Genomic DNA, 20,165 nt, shown 5'->3' with positions numbered 1-20,165 from the left:
TATGTAATGTAAATATTTCTTATGAAGATTAGTTACATTTTACGGATTCACCTGTCTCTTTTACATGTTAACTGGAGATTTATTAGCACGTGTACCGAAAAGCGGTATTTTACGTGAATAATGAGAATTCTGTACTACGTCGAGATATACTTTAGAGGGAGTGTAATTAACTTGAGAGCTGTTATATGAATTACAAATAAGATGTTGTGTATATTTGTGAAGATCTATTATGGCCTAATTGGGTTTACAAACCCGTTGGAATCGGCTTAGAATACAATAATGGGTACATGTAAATAAATTACAAGTCACTGTGTATTTACTGATTCAAATTAATGCTAGTTATCTTGTTTTCATAATTGTAGATTAAATACAATTCTTTTTATTAGATTTTGCAATTATGGTAAAAAGGTTACTTTCTTTCAGCGCTAATATATTCTAATACATTGACTTTCAAATTAGCTTCGCAGGTGATTCTGTAACTTGTAAATAAGTCAAAGCGAATAAATCTTTGTACTTATAAAAGCCTTAATAAAACAACCATCTTTTATTATCTCATTAACAAGGCAGATAATTTGAGCCTCGTTACAATTAATTATTCTTAAATTACCAACATTTAATTACGAAATAACATCACAAATAAGAGCCGTAGCTACGATATTTAAATTAAAAGCTAGACTAGGATAATTAGGCTAGATTCAGTTATTAGGTAGATCTAGGTTTAAGTTTGGGAGAAATCTAAGGGAACCATGTGAGAAACCTAGGATATTTATATATCCAGTTTTGTGTGTACTATTTTGCATGATGCAAAAAATTAGCACTGTACATAACAAGGAGAAAAGTCACTGATTTTATGAAAATAATACGAACCGCCATACGGAAAATTCTGTAGAATATGTGTGTATATATCTATGTATTATATTCAAACCTTATTACAAATATTTTGATTGAAATCTGCGGTTGTTCTGTAATTTTCGAATTATTTAAATACCTCACTGATTAATTTATTAAATTCGTTTTAAAATTACTGGTTTTAATCAAAATGTTTATTGTGAAACGCTGTTATAAGCGTATATTTTTATATTATAGTTTATGTCCAAATATGCACGTTATGTGTGCACAAAAATGCACATACAATGTGTGTTTCACATTTTATAACTTTGTTTAATTAAAATAACTTTGATGTTGTCTGTGAATGCAAAATTATTCGAATTTAATTTCTGCTGGCAATGAGTTTTTCTTGTTTATTTACAATTAAGATCAAATGAAATATCTGATTGCATGCCAGTATTTATATTTCATTTTCATTTTTAGGACTCCTAAAAATACTACTAATTTGTAAAAGTACAAAATTTCTGCCATTGAAAATCGTTGTCATGGGTAATTTCAATACACGATGCATCCTTCATTACATTGTACCTAAATATCCTTTTATGAAAGCTGAAAACAATGCATATCAAATTAAAACATTCTATAAACCGTATCGCAGTGATTAATAACTTTGTACAATAACTGCCATTGTTTAAAACATTGGTGTTTATTGCAAAATTATAATTACACTCGTTCTGCTATTTAATTTTAATGAAAATCATAACTTATGAAACTATTTGTAGAAAATATCATCATAATAGTAATTTATCGCTTATTTTAATAATTTTGGAGTAATGCTGGATAATAAATAAAATTCCGATGGTTTTATCGCATATAAAATGTAAATTGAACATTGCTGTTTGGATCGGCATTAAAACTTTTTTTTTAAGTTACATATTATTCGAATAATTCCGCATATTCAGACTTTCTAACTCCCTTATAGTTTTAAGGCCCAAGTATAGTCGTGACATCCTTTCTTCATTAGACATTTCTAGCAGTAATTTTTTCTAAACAATCTGCATGCTTTTCTAACCCTTCTTTCTTTAGATGTAGAAGCTAAACTCGCGTGTTATTATAGAATTTGATTTGTAGCTCTTATCGGGAATTTATGACAGCGAAAGTATTAGAATGTAGTATTGATTTTCGATCAAGCGCTCAATCGGGCCATTTCATTGTGACTGCTATATCTACTCCACAGATTTTCCTGCACAAATGTTTTAAAAATAAAATGTGACGTGTTTAAATGTGCTTCGGTACTGTCAGTTCATCACTCGATTGATTTCTGTTGAACAATCCGGTTGATGGAGACAAATGTTGTAGTCCATTGTACATAGTGTTTGTGACCGATTGACCGAAGCGACCGTCGTGTTTACAAATGGCCGCCGTGCCAAAATCACGAGCTTTGTCAATTGTTGCACGGTCACTGACGAACGGTTTTTCTTTATTAATGAATGTTTTTTAACAGTAAGTCAACTTACCTTTTTTTTTTATATTGCATGTTAAATAATCTATATGTGGTTACATCGTTTGTATTTTATGGCAATGATACAAAAACACTTCGTCTTACGCCCAAGATAACCGATAACTTATATGTAGGTCCATTTTTCTTAACAGACTATTTACTTTAAAAATTGACGTTTATGTTGTTACTGTGACTAGAAAATTGGTCGTAGTTATCTTAAGTATTCCTCTTTCTTTTGTTAAATTAATTTACAAACTGTCCGCTTATAAAAAAAGAGTAAAATCTACCAAAGAGGCTGTCATAAATATACCATATTCTGAGTGATAAGTTCTTAAATAATTCCGTAGCGTTGACTTGTAGCGTCTCCGACGTTACATAAGCTTATGTTCTCTACTGACATAATTTAACTTTGCTACTCGCGTATTATTTTAACTTGAACTTTAATGAGTAGTTTTTGATGCCTGCCGTCGGCAAGTGGATTAGTAGAGTAACTGGTTGACAAGTTTAATGCTTTAAGAGTAAGGAGGTATAGATAATGTTTGTAGATTTTAGATATTGTGAAGCAATTTTTATACTAAGTATTATTGGTAAGGACAAAGATTATGCCTTTAGAATTCAATAGCTTTAGATAGTAAATTGCTTGAATTTTTCTTCTTATATTTTTGCATTGTAGTATTTTTAGATCTTTTTATCTTAGTTTTACAAACCTGTACTGTATCTTAGATTTTTATCAACAAAATTCCGTATGGCGGCGATATTTCCAACTGTTTAAGCATGCTCTTGCATCCCTTTCCTTGTCTTGTATTTAGAGGTTCTCACATTTCCCTTTCGGTCCGAGGTATATAAATATTTTACAAGAAACTTCAAAACCCTGAAGACAGCAGGATCAAAGACGGTTAATGAGTCAGCATTTTTTAAGCCAATCCCGAATGGTAGCTTGAAGACGTTTGTAACTTAAGAAGTCTGGAATTTTATATTCAGAAAAGAATGATAGGAAAAGGAAAAGTCGAGGAAAAAGTATGGACGATTTCATTAGAAAATTGCTTCCTCAGCAGCAATGATATTGCGTTGACAAGGAAGTATTTGCGAATAATGCTGAGTCCGTCCGAGTTTTCGTCCTTTTGGTCCTGTTGTCTTGATTGGCATGTTTTTCTTGTATGAGTTAGGGTAATATGTTTGAGTATTAGTGCATCTTGTCTGAATGTGTGAAACTACACCGTGTTTCGCCCTGACAGTTGGATCTGGTGCTAAAAGATGAGGCGGGCGGGGATCTGTCGGACTTCATAACAAATGGGGAGTGGTATCTTATAGGTGAGTCTGTTGTATTGTATTTTTACCTGACTGAAAAGAAGGGTAACGTTTTCATTTATTTGTTTTATTCGTCAACTGCCACACATTGATACTTTAATTTATGATTTCTTTTTAATTTACATATTTCTTTTTCTCAATTTTTATGTTTCATTCACTCATTTTTTTATTGATTTACTCTCCAAATATCTCCTTCTCTCTAACACCTTTAAATTGCTCTCTACAGGAATGCCAGGCAAAAAGAACACGATAACATACGCGTGCTGCCCCGAGCCCTACGTGGACGTCACCTTCACCATCATGATCAGAAGACGGACCCTGTACTACTTCTTCAACCTCATCGTCCCGTGCGTGCTCATCTCATCGATGGCACTCCTCGGCTTCACACTGCCACCGGACTCCGGAGAGAAACTCACACTTGGTCAGTATGGTAGAATTTTTTGAATATAGGTAATGCCCGTTTTCACGAAGATCTTAAAATTTTAAATAGGGAGATGGTCTATATGAGGAAACGGCTACAGTGTCATACACAGCACTTAAAGATTATATACTATTAAGGTTTTTGAAAGTTTACTATATTGTGAGCAAATTAAGAGGAACTTCCAAGCTAAAAATCACATAATCACAAAGTAAGATGTCAGTGAAAACGGGCATAATTCTCTCCAAACATCTTTAGCAAAGAAAATTTCGTTGACAACTGAATAACGCGGAACGTTAGTAAAAGAGGTACGGAAGAACGGAGCGAAATCGTGTTCCATTTTCTTATCTTGAAAAGGCCACAATGTGCATATTCGTATCGCTAGAGTATATGGCACGACGGCTGATGTACGCTCAAGTTTGCAGTAAATTTTATATGTGTCAACAGAGAATCTGCGAAGTAGGTTAGCGTTCATAATAGAAATTATCCTGCTAATGACAATGGATTGTGTAATAGTATGCTTGAGACGGAGAAGGGTAATATTGTTTCTTTTGGGATTTTCATGTTTGCTGATAATAATTAATTTGTCAAATCAAATTTAAATGTCAGTGAAATGAAGCATATTACCAGAAAGGAACTAATGGACAACAAACGTGATTGTATAAATGGTAACTTAACATCGTTTATGGTCGATAAAAGACAGTTTTACAATTTAATTATAAGAGATGAGTCTTAAGTATTTAAAAGCAGCTCTACTGGAACTAAGAACGTACTTAAATTTAATGGGGCAGTGTCTGAAGGAGGCGTTAGAATTATTATTGCAAAGACTAGAAAATTGCCCATTGGCAGTCTCAGATTTGAAGTATCAGTCACGGCTGAGTTACTCCACAATGTTAATGAGAATGTTTGATAAATTGATACAGTTCTTAACTATGATTATGTGAAGTTAGTGTGAAATGAAGCTTGAATTTTCGTTTAATAACTAATCATTTAGCCAAAGATTGCAACTAATGTTCTTAATGCTGATGCGAATAAAATTACGATAGCTATTGAGAGATAATGATCACACACAAAAACTGTAAATGTTCTTATTACGTGATAGAAAGTGCTTAGTGAGAGTACTCATCGAGTTTTTGTGAAACACTTGATAATGTTAGAGAATCTCATGCTATACATTGGCCGGTTAACAGGTGTGACAATCTTGTTGTCGTTGACCGTGTTTCTGAACCTGGTTGCAGAAAAGATGCCGTCTACGTCAGATGCAGTGCCCCTCATAGGTAGCGCACTGTAGGACATAGTGCTGGTGGAACAGTGCACGTTGCTGCCCTAGGCTGGGTATGGGTTCCCATAGGCAGCATTTTAGAGCCAACGTTGTTGCAAAAATGTAACGGGGATGACGTTAATGACTATTCATCAAGTCTCATTCTTTGCCCTAAAATTATATCGTCAAAGTTATGACCACAGTAAGCATTTGATAAAATAATAACCAGAATATTAAGGCAAAATGATATCAAACTTATAATAATAAACCAACACAAAGCCAAGAAGTCAAAGTAGATATTAAAAATACAACAGAATATTACAAACACATTTAACATTCATCCCAAACCGACGATAAAAGCAACAAGAAACCATTTAATATTACACTGTGGAGGCGAGAATTAATCAGAAATAATAAACGTGTACCGTAAAAGCCAAGAATTCGCTCTACAGCTTGTTGAACGTACCAAAGGGGTAATAAAACTTTTAAGAGCCGTTCGGAAGCAGCGTGTACTGAAATGAATATTAGATTGTCTAGAATGTGGTATGACTGTTTGTGTCTGTGTTAGTTTCCCGCTAAGATCCAGACAAATGTAAGCTAGATACGGTAAGTCTTTGTCGGCGTAGAATTCATCGGTATTGTCATCATTCATACGTTGTATGTACGGCCATAGGGGATACGGATTTAACATCAGCATTCAATAAAGGTCATCGTCATCTGTAGGGTGTTAACCATGTGTTTGATTGCAGGAGTCACTATTCTTCTCTCGCTGACGGTGTTCCTCAACCTGGTAGCCGAGACCCTGCCACAGGTCTCCGACGCTATCCCCCTGTTAGGTACACTACCCAAACCTAACCCACACCGTTTGTCCATCCCGCTTATCTCCCACATTTATTTTCTCTTCATATTCATGAGGTCCTCGTACTTTTATTTCATCTTTCATACTATTTTTATTTTAATTTCAGCTCTCATTTATTTTTGTTATTAAAACGATAAATTAATTAATTATTTTAAAACATTACAAGGAGTAAATTATGTACGTTAAATTGTTGTGAGCTTAAGGTTGCTATTAAGTGGTTTCAAGCTTTTATATTATTGTCTGTCAAATAATAACGTCAATTACTCACTAGACGTTTTAAAAGCTTTCGCTTAAAATATAATTAATTCTTGAGAAATGGTTTCATTTGAACTCGACTTAAAGTATTCCGACAAGAATAATTGTGAAGGTATTGCTCTTTTTTATAATAATTTCGATTAAAAACTTGGAATCGATTCCGTGATTCTTCGCTTTAGCTTTGTCAGTTGATTACTCATTATTTTGTTTATTTGATCGATACACTTCTGTAACGATACTAACTTTCCGATTTGAGTGGCATGGCATGTGACTATAACTCTGTCAAGAGCTTTTTAATTATTATTGGACCCTGAAGGTAAGTTCAAATATTTTTATTCTAAATGTTTTACATTCGTATATTTATTATCTTCAAACATTTATGTAAGTTTGCTGTCTACGTAATCGATTCCATGGTGTAAGATTTGTATTTGGGTGTTTATTGAATGTTAATGTTTTTTTGATATATTAACTTTATCCATAGGCTTAAAGCCGTGGTTTCAGGATACTTGGAGGGTGGTGTAATTTTAGCGAAACTTCGATAAAACCCTTCTAAACTAAAAGTAAAAATAATACAAACGATAAAACGCCAGAGATAAAACCCTCTATATTAGTGTTTGCATGACTATCCTTATGTTTGGTTTATGATTTCACTTGAGCCCCTGAAACCGACTCAGCACACAAACAGGACGACATATCCGCCGATATATAGACTGGATGGTACTTAGGTTTAATTGTAAATAGAAATATTTTGATTTGATTTTGTTTGTCATAGTTTATATTAATCTTTGCAGGTGTTACAATCCTCCTGTCGCAAACTGTTTTCTCTCTATTGGTGGGACACGTCATCACAAAAACCTCTGAGGCGATCCCCCTAATAGGTGAGAAAAGTACCACGCGTTTGTTACTCATTTTCTTAAATAACTGAAATTAAATATGATGATGAATAGTTTTTTCTCTAAAGAAGAATGCAGTTCGAGGAACATTTTGTGGTGCCCCACCTAAAATGTCCCTCAGCTCGTTCGTGAAACACCAACTTAACAAAGATCTAAATAGATATTTTTGCTTGAACTTTTGAAGGAGAGCGTATAGTTTCTTATATTTTTCTGTTTTCAACTTGCATTTTAGAGTCTCGCCGTCTCTGGAGACTGATCTATGCTTTTACAGCGCTCTTGCGGCTCTCTCAACACTTCAAATAGAGTTATTGCACTTTAAATTCGTGCTGTTCAAATACGTAGCTATACAGAGTCTATTAAAGGTAATTTCCTGAACATACTGGCACTTCGATCTTCTTGTAATGTATTAAAATAATTTACTAACATTACTTCTTGGTCCATTCATTTAAATTCCATTTTCAAATCTATTTTATTTGTTTTGTTTTGTTCTCTATTGGCCTCAGTAGACAGCCAGTCACGCGACTACAGACGTCAGCTTTGAGCATGGTTTGAAATGGTTTTAAAATCAGTAAAACGGCGAGAATTACCGTAAAACTCTCCTTACCTAAACGAGCTTCTAAATACTTAATTGCTTGTAGTTTAAAAGCAGGATTTAAAGTTAAACAACAGTTTAAAGCAACAAAGTGGATGCGGGTAGTGAGGGGCAGCCTCCAAGTATCTCGGGAACTTCGGCACAACTTTGTCGGGTCTGTTACTATCATTGTAATTGACGAAATGATAAAACTTATTGAATCCTTTGACAAAGATATTTGTTCAGATAAAACAACATAGACTACACTGAAACAGATATTACACTGCATAACTCTTCTCTTCATACCATTTACGAGTATCTACGTACATATTCTTGATCTTATATTAAAATATTCCAAGCTTCGAGCTAGCAATAACAAATTCCTTTGTCAAAGTAACGTCTCTTTTAACGTTAGTAACAATTTTAATATGTTAATAACTTACGAGATCAGCTACATCGTTACAGGAGACGCTAAATAATAAATTGAAAGAGCTTGTCTAAACAACGATAATTTACGATAATTGTAACTTTCACGCTAACAGTAATTTAGTGACAGGCACTTTCTTGGCTTAAATAAAAAGTAGGTTGTTACAAAAATTGGAGTCATATTTTGTCGTGTCTATTTTTTCAGCAAAGATTATTTTTATAGACACGACAGAATATTATAAAGTGTCGACTCATTAATTTTTGGAACCGTTAATGTAATGTATAAATGCTAAAACTCATCTAAATGTAGATTAGTCCATCGCATGAACAATTAAAATGCATGAATGTGGCTTTCTGTGTCAATGTTAATTAGTTTATGACATAATTATAGCTTGAACCACATGAGATTTACAAAATAACATGTAATTTTAAAAACTGTAAAATAAAAATTGTAAAAGTACTTAATTTTCTCCTTGCCGTTTTCCATTTATTTTTCGTGTCATTGTAGATTTAAGAGAATGTAAATATATTTTTTAATTTGCTATGGAAGTCCCTTGGCTATAAAATTACAATTTGGCTTACAGAGTATCAGTAAAAACTCTTTAAAAAATTGTACAAAAATTTAAAAATCTTGCTTTTTAAGCCCTAAAGTGACAAAAATATGTACTATATATAGTTTTGTATAGTACAGTGTACTACATAAGTGTTGTATGCAACAGGGACGTACTTCAATTGCATCATGTTCATGGTAGCGTCGTCTGTGGTACTGACGGTCGTGGTACTTAACTACCATCATCGAACCGCTGATATACATGAGATGCCGCAGTGGGTGAGTACTAATAAAAATTGTTTTTAGTACCTTTAATTTTTTTGGGTCAGAAATGTAGTAGATTAATCTGCGACGTACGAAGAGACGGTAAATTAAACGACTAGCTAACTATTGAGAAACTGACTGTAGAGTGTCTAAGATGACAGAGATTGGTAATTTTTGTGGGAAATGGATTTTACAAATTCCATTCTTCTTACGCTATTAGTGACCCTATAGTTGTAGTTAAGGATCTAGGTGAAAAGTTTGAATATAGAATAAATATGTTAAAAAAATACATTATTTTTGACGTTGAAATATGAGCTCCTTTTATAATGACTGCAATTTTTTACGTAAAATAACTATCGAATATTTTCATAAAATGACGATTAAAATAAGTATTATAAAAGACATGTAAAAAGTAAGACTGGATTAATACATAATTTTATTCACAGATAAAATCCGTATTCCTACAATGGTTGCCATGGATACTGCGCATGTCGAGGCCAGGGAAGAAGATAACAAGAAAGACCATAATGATGAACACCAGGATGAGAGAGCTGGAGCTCAAGGAGAGGTCTTCCAAGTCCTTGCTGGCGAATGTTCTGGACATCGATGATGACTTCAGACATGGCCCTCCGCCTCCTAACAGTACTGCCTCGACCGGGAATTTGGGACCAGGGTAAGTAAAAGAGAGGGTTGTTAAGAACAGCTGGGCTTACTAGGGCCAAGGCCTGCCGGGGCTGCGGGATTGTTTGAAAGAGTTGCCGCGACCCTGGTACATAGAGGCGTAGGGTTGTTAAGAAAACTGCGGTTATCAAAATAGCGTCAACTAGGGCTTTCTTATAAATGACAGTGGTAGCTGAAATTGTTTTGTAGAAATACTTTAGTAACTTTAATACGCTGGGGACTCATTCTAACAATAGCCTAAATTATCTTTTGTCTTAAAATAGTCTTAAAATTCGGTAATGAAATTAGTGTAAATGATTCCATTCTACTTTTTGGACTGAACTGAGCGAAATATTCAAGCTCTTAGCCATTGGCCCCCAATCCTTATTGCTGGTTAACAATTAATCTCCGACTCCTATGCTCATGAACCTTATAGTCTATATCGACATGATCATACCCATTATCAGCCATTCGCAGCACATTTGATCCTTAAATTCCCTTCATCCATGGCAAGCTCTTCTTTACCTACACTTCTAAAACATTATTATTCTTACGCATTTTCTCTTCTAAACACCCTAGGTGCTCAATATTCCGCACGGATTTCCGTCGGTCGTTCGTCCGTCCGTCCACCATGGAAGACGTGGGCGGGGGTCTGGGCAGCCACCACCGGGAACTGCACCTCATACTGAGGGAGCTGCAGTTCATCACGGCCAGGATGAAGAAGGCTGATGAGGAAGCAGAGCTGATCAGCGACTGGAAGTTTGCTGCGATGGTTGTTGATAGGTAAGAAGTTAATGGCCATAAAACTTGGAACATACAGATGCATTTAATACAGTCAAAGTCAAATTTTATTAATTTATTGAAATAAGGCTCATAAATAAGCATTTTTTCACGTCAAATTACATTGGATAACGCCCCCAAAACGGCTTCTACGACCGCTTCCTAGTGTTATAGAAATCAGACGAGCGTGATCTAGGGTTTGGTCCTCTGAGGGAAAACTTTAAGGCTGCAGGGAATTTTATTAATTTTATGTGGTTATTTAAATCGTAAGTTGACATGCTAGTATTTGTGATAGCACTTATTTTATATTACTGTATTCTTGGACATTAGTCACAATGAACTCCAAGCAGCGCTGAAATTATACAAACATTACGAGCATATGTTATTGAGTAAATAGCACTTAACCACCCATAAAACAATACAAAAGTAAATAACAGGAAAAGATTATAATATTGTACAGGATAAAGAAATAATTCGATTCAATTTGGAATTCGCTGAAATCGGTAAAGCTCCAGTGAATTGATTAATGAATATGGTACAAGTACATTCATTGATTTATGGCTGTATTGTTTTCACAATGAAGGAGGATTAACCAGTGCCGTGCTTTTGTTCCCACTTCAATATACGTTGGTATTACATTTTTGTGTTAAATGCTACTTTTTGTTAACAAATGTTTTTTATTTGTCAAAAGATTTTGTTACATTTTGTCGCTTTTAGGTCGTTTGCATGTATAAATATTTTTTATAAAACTTTTTGCCATGAATGATATTAAAAATATAGCGGTAAAAGTAATTTCATTTATAATTGAAAAGGGAATATGAAAAGCAGAATTTGATAGTCAGACTTGTTATCATTTTTATACATTTTGCTCTCAACGGCTGACACATAAAATTTATATGCATTATTCACGTGTTGTGGACTGAGGTAAGATATAAAATGCGTGGAATTTATGGCCTCTGCCAAGATGATGTGAAGTCGGCGACGATATGGGACTATCGTCTTTAAATTCAACAAGACTGCTCACCTGTTGAGCTTAAAGATATAGTAGGGACATAATATTAAATGAAGAATTTCTAAATAATAGAACACCCAAAATCAGAAACTTAATTACTTCACTGTCCAAGATGCAGACACAATAATTAAACAACTGGTGTCCATCGCATATAAAATTGTGTGTGTCTTAAAGCAAGTCTTAAAAAAATAAGTCCATAAAAAAGTAAGAATATCTGAAAATTAATAAGCAGCAAGACTTCATAAAACGCCACTTTTACGACAATACGTTTACCAAAACATTATTACATTTGAGCTCACTTTATTTTAAGGTTTGTAGAACAATTTGTAAAGGAAACATGAAAAATGGGGGCACGTCGCTGCCGTCATATTATTATCCTCTTGTTCGTGTAATATGTTTGTAGATCGCCCAGTGGACAGGCTCGGGGCAACGTCCTAGAATCTGTTAATACAGTCTGGCTGCAACCGTCAGATAGGATAGCACGCTTAGCTGCAAAACCTCGTCCGTTGTTCAAAAATCCTTCACTGAAATTCACATTTGTTTTAAAATGCTAAGTTAATGCTCTAAATCCTATACAGTCATACATTTTGAATTTCAAACAAGCAGTTTTAAATGACGAAGTAAGAGCTTTAGGAGTCTAAACTTATGTAGAAAGTGCTGCTTTGTAATATTGTTAAGAAAAGCTTTCTACACGCTGAGCATTTAGCGCGAAAGTTGATATTGAGGGATTGTATGATGAATGTAACACGTTTTTCTCTGTGAAATACGTTTTAGAGCACTACAAATATTTTTGACTTAAAATGAACGATATCCAGAATACTTTGTTAAAAAATTCTTGAATATCATTGTATTTACATAGAAAGGGGTTCCTCAAGGGGGTATCTTGTTGCCACCTCAATTTTTTTAAAACAGGTCACGAGTGCTGACTAGATATATTTGTCCCCAGGTTTTGCCTGTTCGTGTTCACACTTTTCACAATCATCGCGACAGTAGCTGTCCTGTTATCGGCACCGCATATCATCGTGCAATGAACCAACCACTAGCCGGCAACTCCGGCGCATGAATGAGAGAAATAATTATTAGAACGCCGATTTGTAATTATAATTGATAATGTAATTAAATTAAATACGTGGTTGAAACGCACACGTCTCCATAACAAAGTCTTAAGACATTAAATTATGATAAATTTACATATTGTAGTTAAGTCGAGTGGTAATGGAAATTTTAGCCGGCGCAAGGAGTTTCGTGAAGGTCTGTATATATTTTTTCTTATTGTTGTATATTGTATCGTTGTTCTAATGTATTCTTTCAGGATGTGACTTTCGTAATGTTTGTTTCTTCGGTGGCAGATGCACTTCAGTTTAGGCTGAAATTTCCATTAGCATTTATTTAAACAAATGTGATGTTGACTAGGATGTTATACAGATAAATGTTGACGTGTATAATTTGTTAAAATAAACAATATTAATTACTATAACTAAACGATATTATAAACGAAGTACTAACGAGGGTTACTTTAACGGAACGCTAAGCTGGCACAGAGTTGCATTAATTTGAAAAAAGAAATTACGAAAAAAAGTTTATTGAAAATGGAACTTTTTGGACGGAAAGTAAGGTTTGATCAAAAAAGTTTGTAAAACAAAAGTTCGGTTCTGCGCCAATACTGGAATTAAAATTCTCGTAAATATTAGAGAAAAGGAGGTCCTTTAAAACAAAAGATTTGAACCGGCATCCTTTTTACAAGTAATGAGGGATCACAGATGATGACAAAAAACCTTAGGGTATTAAGTAATGTACATAATGGATCAAATATCGGTAGCGTCAAGAATAGTTAACAATTTAAGATTATTCCATTCGATATTAAAATTCGATTAGCGATTGTCGCTGCGTCTACTTTGATACATATCGATTTGAATCGATATTGTATACATTTAGATAGATCGGAACATTAGTAATGAGTATGGACGTAAATTTGTAATTATTAAAGAATGTACTACGAAGATTAAATCCAGGAATTGTTAAACAGTTATGGAATTGATAAGAAATCAACAATTAATACGGAACCAAAGGTAGACTAGGTGTAGCATCAGGAGGTTGAATTAAAACATAAATTAGGACCGACTTAAAAGGAACTTGCGAGTATATTGATAACTTTTTAATTTTAAAACTCATTGTCGATTAAACGGCGGATAACTGTTGATCTCTCGTATCGATAAATGCTCACTAAACGTAATGTAATGTTATACTGTTAGTATATCGATATGGGAGTAAGTCATTAGCATCAGAAATAGTCATTAATTAGGAATCGGTTTATGTTAATGTTATGCTTAGCGAAAATATTACAATGCTGTTGATATCACTAACCATCACGTAACCATATTGATAAAATGTAAATACAGAATATTGCGGTGTGTATTTGTATATAAATTTTAGAAAAAAATCGGAAAAAAGACTAAAATATCGCATTTTTCACTCTAGTATTATAACAACCAGTCTTATTGGGCAGGAGTACACTATTACTCGTAAGTACTAGATAATGTCTTTATTGATATCACCTCGATAGGTAAAGTATTATCTGATTAATTTCAATAGTAGATCGATTGGAGGCGATCAGAAATTTTTCGCGCCCAATAAGACGTCAATATGTCGCTCTGACGAATATTCAATTGAAAAAGTTTTTTCATTGAAATTGGTTGTAATCGATTTAATTCGTCAAGTGTCTACTCGATTAGAACCTTTTAGCACATACTGTAGCATCTATATAATAGTCGTATTATTTAAAAATAAACAATTTAAAGTCTTTATCTATGTCCGTTCCTCAATTTCACTCTTATAGATGTCGTGATAGCCTAGTGAATGTCGTGTCCCTTGATTTAAGCTAAACTTATAATGGAATAACTATTCATAAGGAAGCTCACTAAACTTTAGATATAAAATTTTACGCAATCTGAGTGTTTTTGCATATTATTTGTTTTTATCCTTTTTCGATAGGTAAAGAAGACGTAACAAATGTATTTTACAAGTTGTACTTTTTTCTCGATGTCTGGATCCTTGAAATAAAAGGAATTGGAGAGATTACGTCTCTAGAGAAGAGTACAACTTGTGCGTAAATTGTATTTGCCAGAATTGTATTATTAAAACCTAATTATGTTAATCGTTCCTGAGATTATAAACGTTGTCGTTTAGCAGAATTTATTTCCAACAGTGTGGTGCTGAAGTATATCATGTGGCAGTTTCTTTACTATTTCGTATTAACAATTGTTACCATTATTTAAAACTTCATAAACCCTATTGTTATATTTGATTGTGTATATTTCAATTCGAAAGTGATGATAAAAATTGTAAAATTAATTAATATATTTAATTAGATTTGTTAGTGCCAAAAATAGGGTTTATAAACATATTGAAGTTAAGTTGGTTTTAGGGATAAACGATGAAGTTGAGAAGATTATTGTAAAGAAAAAATAAAAAAAACGAACTAGGGTCTTTGTTAACATGTAATTTAACGGGTTAATGTTTGTATTGGGCCGCGGCTACGGGTTATTCAGCCAATTTTAAACTTATTTTGTTTGAAAAAAATAAACGAGAGGTTGTGAAATCGAATGTAAGGCCCGTGGTAGCGGTTCAATCATAAAGTATAATAAAAATATTGATAAATTAAAAACGAGTAGAGACGATCTACGATTTAATAAAACAGAATAATAAAACGCCTGCATGGGACCGGGTTACACTATAAACGTACAAACAGACAGACAAACAGACTAACAGACGAACAGACGTAACCACAACATATACGATGCGATGCGTACACATTTAAAAGCAGTATTCATTGGTTTATCTCTCACTTTTACAATGATATAGCAAATCTTCTGATATTTTTTACAATTTGTTCACATTTCGAAAATAATGCAATTTTTTGGGGAAACTATGGCCACTGACAAATCAGTTTAACTTTATCAAAATCTAATTATAGCGTTTGCTTCTTTTATTTGGAGCTATGAAAATTATGCTGTAAACTCAATAATTTTGTCTTTGAGACATTTTTGAAAAATTATTACGTCGTCATTTTAACTCCCACTAAAAATATGGATTTGTTAAGGTTCATCAATATACTTAATTTACTGTTTGTCAGTGTACAAGTTTCCTCAAATATTTTGTGAATTTTAACTCTAATCTATTTCCGAATTTCACTAAACACTGAGGAACCAGTTTACACACTATCGTCTATGTCTACACTTATATGTATATGTATACATCTATGTATGTATAATTTTTAATGTTTGTATGACATATGGCTCAGAATATACAGTTTAGTATGGGATTTTATTAATGATATATTTTATTTAATTACGTACAATTTATGAAAACCATTTTACTTTTTATATATAATAACTACTTTTAGTAATCTTATTATGACGATTAATCAGTCTACAGTATATAATTATATTGATTTATATTATTTCTGCATTGTATCAGAAATCAATTTTAGCTTATTTATTGAAAGAATATGTTTATTTAAAAATTAGGTATACTAGCTTATTTTCTATAACCATGTATATACATACATTTGAGTTCATATAACTATATACACATATGTCATACAGACTGTCTGCATACTGCACAACAGTAACAAAATGCTTTAATCGTGAAACAGGTATTTTGGATTTCCATATATATTCTACTTCCGACGCTGTAAACTAAGATTTTAACTATTTCGAGTCTCATCTACTCTTTATCGTTTATTAATTTAGCGTAAGGAACATTTACAGCGGTTTTCAAAAATCTTAATAATCTTGTTCACCAAAAATTTTTGTTGCTAAGGACCTAAGAACCTATAAAATTAATAATGTGAATTTTTAAGAAAATTTAAAGGTGTAAGAAATAAAATCGAATGAATTTTGTAATAATTCCTGTGTCTTTTTTAATGTCCCAACACGACGCCTGTTTTACGCCATAGTTACAAAGTCACAGCACAGAAAGAGTAGTTTATATAAGATAGGCATAATACATGCGGAAGTTGCTCACTTTTCCAAGAACGAAATGTATACCGCACCTTTTCAAGTAACTACGGGGAAGGTAGTGACAGCTTGTTTACTCGTACGCTCGCTTGCAACGCTCTACGATGCTCAAACCCGATACGAGCGCTATTGACACATGTCCTGTCTATAACTCAGTATATTTTTACTCTGTGGCAGCTTAAATGCACGCTTGAAGAAATAAAATTGAAAACTGATATTCTCGGCGCCAGAAATCTAGCTCACGAATTTTGAAAATCGAACACTTTTCAAATTGGCCAGGATGGAATGTGAAGGAATTGTTAGTTCTTAATTTGAATTTTGGAATTTATGGTTAGCGTTGGATTAGTAAAGAGTTTTTAATATTGTATCTATGTTTACTTGTGGTGTATTTATAGTTAATTAATGTCTTGTCCTATGGTTCTTATGTTCTTAGGCAAACAAATGTAATTCTGTGTCTCATTCGATCGCTATTTAGGCTACATCTATAAACATTACACCAGGTGGTTGCTCGCTTACTCACACACCAACTTATGTATGCAACAAGTTATATAAAAATATATTTTATAAATTTTCTATCACATTTTCATCTACGTGGGTTTATCTCTTGAAGTGACGTGACAATTTAATTTGTTTCTTTATTAAAACGTTTTTATAACATTTCAATAAAAGAATCCGATATTATTTATTGCTGCATGAATTTTATGAGTTTTTCTTGAAAGATATTTCAATTTATTTTTACGTCTTTCGATAAGATGACATATTGAAATATTAATGTTCTGATTGAAAAGCAAACATGCGAATGTCTCCGGCTCTGTTCATTTCAAAAATATTTTAATGAAAATTTTCAAAATGGCGCTTGAAGAGCAAAACCCACGTTCAGAAACACGTAGTAAAAACCGAATTAATTTGAACTAACGAGCTTTTCATACATAGTTCGTCATTTATTTTCTAATATCACGCATAAATACTCCACATTGTGTTCCTGTGGCTTAACCATAGTCGAAATAATTAATTAAAATTAAAATAAAAAAAATATATACGACTGCAGTAAGTTGAATAAATACAGCCGAGTGTAATGTAAGTTTATAATGAAAAGCCCCTATGGAGGTTTTTATAATAGATGAAAAATAATAAAAAATAAAATACAAAGGTAAATTTGTAAAAATAAATACGACGGGTAAAATGTTTATTCGTTAAAATTGACTATCGTAAGTAGTATTCGATTTGTATAAAACTAAAATAAATTAAAGCAATCTGATTTATAATATTTGTGCTGTTTTATTTCTTTACCCATTTTGATGAAAAATAATGTTTTGATAATAAATTCACAGCTTATTTTTGGAGTTTTTTTTTTATGTATTCAATTACTTATAGAAATTCAGTATTCCTTTATTCTGAAATGAAAACGTATATTTATGAATACGAGTTTTTCCAAATAATTTTTTCCATCGTATCCGTATGAAATAACGAATTTCTTGTATCTATTTGTTTTTTTTTATATTGGTAACTTTTTTATCCCATAGCCTGTATCTAGCAAGATATCTTAACGATGTGTCCCCGGCTAGACGCGGAACTCAATAAAATGTTATCGTCGTTTCGTAGGGTGAAAAAAAAATCACTTCGTACAAAATTATAAATATAATTATTGTAATTTCATTTTTCTTAATTATATACTAAGTGACTTTTTCCTGTCGACGATATTTTATCCTATTTTCGAAAACTAATAAATTAATGAAACAGGAATTTACTGAAATTCTACCAACAAATTACAGTGAGTGAGTTTTGTCGCGAGTTTGGAACATTTTCCAATAGTTCACGTAACAGTTTAAACGGAGGGTAGACGTTTAATTTCCTCTAATAATATATTCAGTGGCTATTATGCAGGCGTTGTGAAAGCTTGCACCTACCTTCAGTGATTGGTAGCTCAGTATTAACGAATATTTATGAAAGTATAATATATTATGAAATATAAGTAACTTGTGATTTATAGTTTTATGGATTTTAAGTATTTTAGGAAGAAAGATATCATATCTTTTGAAGGTTTGGAATATTCAAATTGTGGAGTAACTCACAAAATATAGTTATCTACATCGTTGTTGCAACATAAATAAAGTCTTAGCCTTGGTATTTGCTACTTTTTCTCGGTTGCGGGAAGTGGTTTTCTCGTGACGTGGCTGGAACCTTCTCCGTGTGATAGGAGGCCTGTGCCCAGCAGTGGGACGATAAAAACGCTGTAAGTAACATTGTTTGAAACCGCGGGGTATAGCTATTAATGACAATAATTACATCAATTTTATTTTAAAATACAAAATAAAACATCTAAAACCATCAGTGATCGTATTTTGTTTCATCAGCTTTAATAAATTGAATGGATCAGAGAAATAATAAAATGGTAATCTGTGAATTTTGACCTGTCATCGATAAGATTAATATTTGGACGACAGGTGGGCGGTTACTTTAATATCATTTTGATGACAAAGAGCTAAAACACGACAGAGGCGGCATTTAATAAAATTGTTAATGAAGAAAAACATTTAAAAAATATAGGTAGGTATATTGCAATTATGACCTTTTATTTCATAAGCAATTCGTTTAATAGAAAATGTAGTTTTCTACCCAAATAACCGAAGAAGAGTAAGCGAAGAGGTTTTTGGGATATTTACCTACGTGACACCAAAATACAGGCCACTTTGTATCATTGTGGAAAAAGTTCTCTCGTGACACGGGCGAAAGATAGTTCCACTATATAAAAATATGATAAACTCATCGGCTGACGCTTACAGTACGCTTACGTAAGCGTCAAACAACAGACTTTGTATACAAATCACTTACAAAACATAGTTCTAGTTTTTGCACGCAAGTGTACTAACACTAAGCCAATTTCCTATAACCCTGCCACTACACACTAGAACACTCGCGGTATTTGCTCAACTTTGATGTGACACGCGCCAGGTACCAGGTTAATGCGTAGCTTTATCCTTGTGCGGGAAGTATTCACTCGGTGAAACCACTGGCGGAAGATCCTTAAATAAGTAAATGTTAAACTTATCGGCTAATAATTACTTGAATATTTGAGTGAGTATTTATGAATGAGTCACTTATACAATAAGGTATACAAATCACTTACAAAATGTTGTCCTAGTTTTTGCTCGCGGGTGTGGTGTGTACCAATACTAAGCCAATTTCACTACACACTGGAACACTCGCGGTATTTGCTCAACTTTGTATTGCGTAGCTGACACACGGGGAAATAGGGGGTGAAATAGACCCCCTGTCAAACGGCGTTTTTGGGGGTTCTTTGAAAATCGATCGCTTTGTTGTTAGGTTTTAATCAAAGGAGTTTTTTAATTCCTTGTTTTTTTGCTGATTGTTTTTTTTAATATCGTCTATTTGTATACCATATGTAACATAATATGAATCTTACGCGTTTTTATGAGGCTTGGAAGAAAAAAAAATGCAAAAACGCTTCATCAAAATTTATAAGGCTTCTTTCCTTTATCACAACGAACTCTATATGTACCACAGCTAGGTACGAATAAAACACAGTCTCTGATTATCCTA

At 33.1% G+C, this 20,165-nt stretch overlaps 1 protein-coding gene across 3 annotated transcripts in view; it reads left to right on the top strand.

Annotated features, from left to right (window-relative positions):
• Nucleotides 1-15,549, top strand: part of LOC110383026 (neuronal acetylcholine receptor subunit alpha-7) — a 90,592-nt gene extending 75,043 nt beyond the window's left edge. For 2 of the 3 annotated variants that reach the window (XM_064043698.1, XM_064043699.1), the window contains exons 6-12: nt 3,565-3,640; nt 3,864-4,058; nt 6,066-6,152; nt 9,040-9,149; nt 9,581-9,807; nt 10,374-10,577; nt 12,533-15,549. In XM_064043698.1, coding sequence (XP_063899768.1) covers nt 3,565-3,640; nt 3,864-4,058; nt 6,066-6,152; nt 9,040-9,149; nt 9,581-9,807; nt 10,374-10,577; nt 12,533-12,617 — 984 coding nt within the window. In that variant the 3' untranslated portion in view covers nt 12,618-15,549. Of the gene's footprint in view, nt 1-3,564; nt 3,641-3,863; nt 4,059-6,065; nt 6,153-7,221; nt 7,309-9,039; nt 9,150-9,580; nt 9,808-10,373; nt 10,578-12,532 lie in introns of all 3 variants that reach the window. The other variant, XM_064043700.1, reaches the window with a different exon arrangement.
• The last annotated feature ends 4,616 nt before the right edge of the window (nt 15,550-20,165 follow it).

The sequence above is a fragment of the Helicoverpa armigera genome, chromosome 3, assembly GCF_030705265.1.
Source record: "Helicoverpa armigera isolate CAAS_96S chromosome 3, ASM3070526v1, whole genome shotgun sequence".
NCBI lineage: Eukaryota > Metazoa > Arthropoda > Insecta > Lepidoptera > Noctuidae > Helicoverpa > Helicoverpa armigera.
This window is presented reverse-complemented; position numbering and strand designations above follow the sequence as displayed.